This window comes from Ictalurus punctatus, chromosome 17 (genome assembly GCF_001660625.3).
Source record: "Ictalurus punctatus breed USDA103 chromosome 17, Coco_2.0, whole genome shotgun sequence".
Classification (NCBI taxonomy): Eukaryota; Metazoa; Chordata; class Actinopteri; order Siluriformes; family Ictaluridae; genus Ictalurus; species Ictalurus punctatus.
In genome coordinates, this window is record NC_030432.2 from 13,579,088 (window position 1) to 13,583,071 (window position 3,984).

The 3,984-nt window shown below is 33.6% G+C and overlaps 1 protein-coding gene across 1 annotated transcript; it reads right to left on the reverse strand.

Annotated features, from left to right (window-relative positions):
• Positions 1–750: 750 nt before the first annotated feature.
• Positions 751–2,296, reverse strand: LOC124629103 (melanocortin-2 receptor accessory protein-like). Its single transcript, XM_047161472.2, has 3 exons — positions 2,113–2,296; positions 1,938–2,034; positions 751–1,519 (listed from the first exon to the last, which is right to left on the reverse strand). Exons 1-3 carry the CDS (start codon positions 2,216–2,218, stop codon positions 1,456–1,458), a joined length of 267 nt encoding a protein of 88 aa, XP_047017428.1. The 5' UTR covers positions 2,219–2,296; the 3' UTR covers positions 751–1,455.
• Between the last annotated feature and the right edge of the window lie 1,688 nt (positions 2,297–3,984).

Sequence of the window (3,984 nt, forward strand, 5' to 3'; positions counted from 1 at the left end):
ACTCCAAGGAAACCATACTGGTGGTCTAGAATGATTCAAATCCTTATTAAAAAGTTAATAGGGAAATGATTTTGTCTATTCAAGCTAAGTATATGTGAATTGTTCCTAAACTCATGTTCTGTTATAAACAGAGGAAAGACATAATGATCCACATATAGATTTATCAGTAGAGGACTATGTAGCTTTCATTTGAAGGTAATGGTGGATCATTTATCTCTGCATCCAGCCTTGTGATGGACTCTTGAACAAATAAATCATGTCAATCAAGCAAAACACCATCAGTGTTCAACAAGACAAAGAACGTAATTAGTAATGCTTATCTTCACAGCACAAGGGCAGCACCTCTAGCCTTGAGTCTCTCTCTCATCACAACATTAAGCCAGTGTTGAGTGTGATGCAGTGACGAAGGCACACAATTAATATGTACACCACTTCTTTAGTTATGCTTTCACATGAGTGTCTACATTAAAGAATTATAGCATGATATTAAAATTTAACATTGTAAAGGATATTAAGCCAATTTCATTTATAGGCTGTAGCTCCAAATGTGTAGTAACAGTAAAATTTCTAATGTATAGTGACATTAATCATTCAGCTACACAGGTTTAGTAGTTTGTCAGTGTTAAGAAAGAAAGGGCTTGTGCTGGTACATAAAACATTATTTGTTACATGTAGTTTATTTCTGCGTTTTGACCATACATAATTTAGTATACTTTAAACAAGAAATTAAATATAAAGGTTGTGCCACAGTGTGCAGAAAAATGAATCCACTAAGAACGTTTAATCAGTCAACAATGTACTATGATTTTCTAGGACAAGATTTTGACATGCAACAATATATTAGATATTAATTGTTAAAACACTAAGAAAATTAACAGTATGCTATTTGTATACGTGTAACTATCCAAAGGAAAGCTATAATATTGGGATAATTTACATATAAACATACTGATTTACCTTTGCATTTCAAATATAATCAACTTATTACTTTATCTTGAACTTTGTGATAACAGCTGCCTTCTAATACAACTAATCCATACTCATTCTTTTTTTTTCTTTTTTTTCTGTTTTTTTTTTTCTTTTTTTTTTTTTTATAAATGAATTCCCTTTATTCAACCAGAAATGTAAATGGAATATTTTACAGTTTTATTTAACATTAACATTAAGTCAGCAGTTTATACATACAAGGCATACTTAGGAAAATTAATGCAGACCTTCACATACATCCTAAATGCCCACACATACTGTATACACACATGCAAACACATACACAGAGACAGAGGAAGGTGTATTTCTGAAGATAAAATGATAGCAGCATAAAATAGAACAATTTATTTAGATAGATATTTAGAGTGTGTGGTGGCAGAGAATTCAAAAAATTGAGAGATAAAAAAATATCCACAGTGACATTCTGCACTCAAACTGCATGGTGATGTTCATTTGTTTGAAAAATCATCACCCCACAGGTTTAGATGAAGAACGTCTTTCTCTTCTTGGCTTTCTCTTGCTACTCTGATGCCTGTGCAACATAAGAAATCGGTTCTTATCAATTTATAATGTATAATTATATGTATGTATAATGTATAATATAATGCATAATTTTTTATGGATCAAATTTATAAATAGATTAATTTTGTAACTGTAGATAGGCTTGAAATAATCACTTTGATTATTATTGAACAAAATGGTATTTTAAGGCTAGTTTAATTTGTCTCAGTAACTGGACACGAAAACTGTAAGCCTTAATATGAGAAATGCCTTCAGTCCAAGTGCCTTGACGTCAATGAGATCAGCTAATACCTTAGTTAATATTTTAGTTAATATTTAAACTAACAATCATGCATTTAACATGTTTAATATACAGGTTAATATTTTACACTATTTTCTTACACAATTCATAGCAATCTGAAATAGTGTAAGTATTGGTTAACCCTTACCTTGGGAGATGCTTGGTTCCTGAGATACTTGACAGAATCAAGAACAATAGTCCAATAAATGCAGCCATAGCGATCCAGAATATTATAACAATACAATCTAAAATAAATCAGAGATAAATTTTATGATCAAAAGCATTGCTCATGTGCATCCATTTTATACACAAGACAAACTCACATCTGTTGTAGTTGAGTTTACTTGCATCCACAGCTACAGGATCGATGTAATCATAATAATATTCATATGTCAATTCATACGCTGAAGAGTTAGTGGACTTCTCCATTATCACTGGCTTCACTGAAAGAGTAACTCAGAAACATCTACATGCTGTGTTGTTCCATTACAACCTCTACCCATGAAACCACCAGCGGACTGCACGGACACAGGTGAAGGACATGAACTAGGCATGAAAGATTGACACAACTCCCAAAAGCTTGCCATTTGTGTTAATTGCTTTCCATGTGAGAGCACAAAGATTTGCAGTATACGATATATGTATAACAATATAATGATTTTGAACAAAAGTGTTGATTTTCCGATTCCAGGAATTGGAAATTGAGAGTCAGTTCTTTGTAGTTGATTTCCGATAAATGATATTCAGATATTCCATTGTTATTGGCCTGTTATTTAAGAGCTAAAGCTCTATATTTGCATTGCTTTGATGGCTGGTGCTTTTTAAAATAGGGGAAACATTGTTTGTTATTGAAGTATATGTAAGTATATGTCTGGGTGTATAATGTTTGATCTGTTTCATCTGTTGGTCTAACCTCCTGTTTAATTCTCAGTAATTCCCCTATACTGCTAACTACTTAGCTCAATTTCACTGAAGAAGGTATATACAGCTATATAGCTAGACCTATAAACATACAAAAAACAATAAAAAAACAAAACTAAACAAACAAAAAAACACAACACAAAGGCAAATAGTCAAACACAACTTTATACTTACCACTTATTTACCATATTTATGGTTACATCAATTTTAATTAGAAAATAACAATCCTTACTAGTTGTATAAAACTGTTGAATCTGTGTTCTCTGTTCATGAAATTTTATGGGAGGCCAGGCTTAAAGCAACGGCCACTAGTTTTCTTATAATATTACTCTTAATTACACTTGTACACCTTTAATAATTTAATTTACCATACTCATAGAACACGCCCAGCAGTTGACTTCTACAAATGAATTTTGTCTATAAGATAAATAGTGAGTAAAGTTGACTATCAGTAAAGCTGTTTAATAACATATTGTGTGACTAAGGAACACCTGAGATAGCAGCATATATGAAACATGATAGTGTATGATTGAATTAAATGGCACCGTTAGATCTCACTGCCTGTACTGTATTAGTTTTTGGAGTAGAGAATCAAGAAACATATTGTGTGGTATCAGTTCTTTATTGACTCGATCACTCCTAACACAAACAAACTGCATCAAGCTAGACGCCAAACAGTTTTGGGATTGTACACTGGGTGGCGATGATCAACGTTTTCTTGGGTTTGTGAAAGAGAAGGAAAGAAGAAAATCAACAACAACGGCGCGACTAAACACTTCCTCTAGACACTTCCCCTAGACACTTCCCCTAGACACTTCCTCTAGACCAGTGGTTTTCAAAGTGGGGGCCGCCAGGGGGCGCCCGGAGAGCCTCAACAATTTGGTGTGAAAAATAAATAAATGTATGTTTTCTCTTTCTCACTCTCAGACACACACACACATACACACAATCAATTCCTAATGTAATGTAAAAATGTAAGATGTAATTATTAATTAAAAAAAGGGGGGGATATATTCAGTCTGTATTTTTAATGTGTTTTAAAGACATCTTGCAAAAGGGGGGCCTCGGTCAATTTTTAATGCCATTTGGGGGGCCTTGCCCTATAAAAGTTTGGGAACCACTGCTCTAGACACTTTCCCTAGACACTCCCCCTAGCACGTAAAAGGTTGGGGGTTGGGCAGTTGTTTCGCGTCACTAGGACGGTAAAGGAAGGGATTAAGGGAAGGGAACATAGCTGTATGTGTATTGGATTAAGACAAGCCCTATATTTGAAC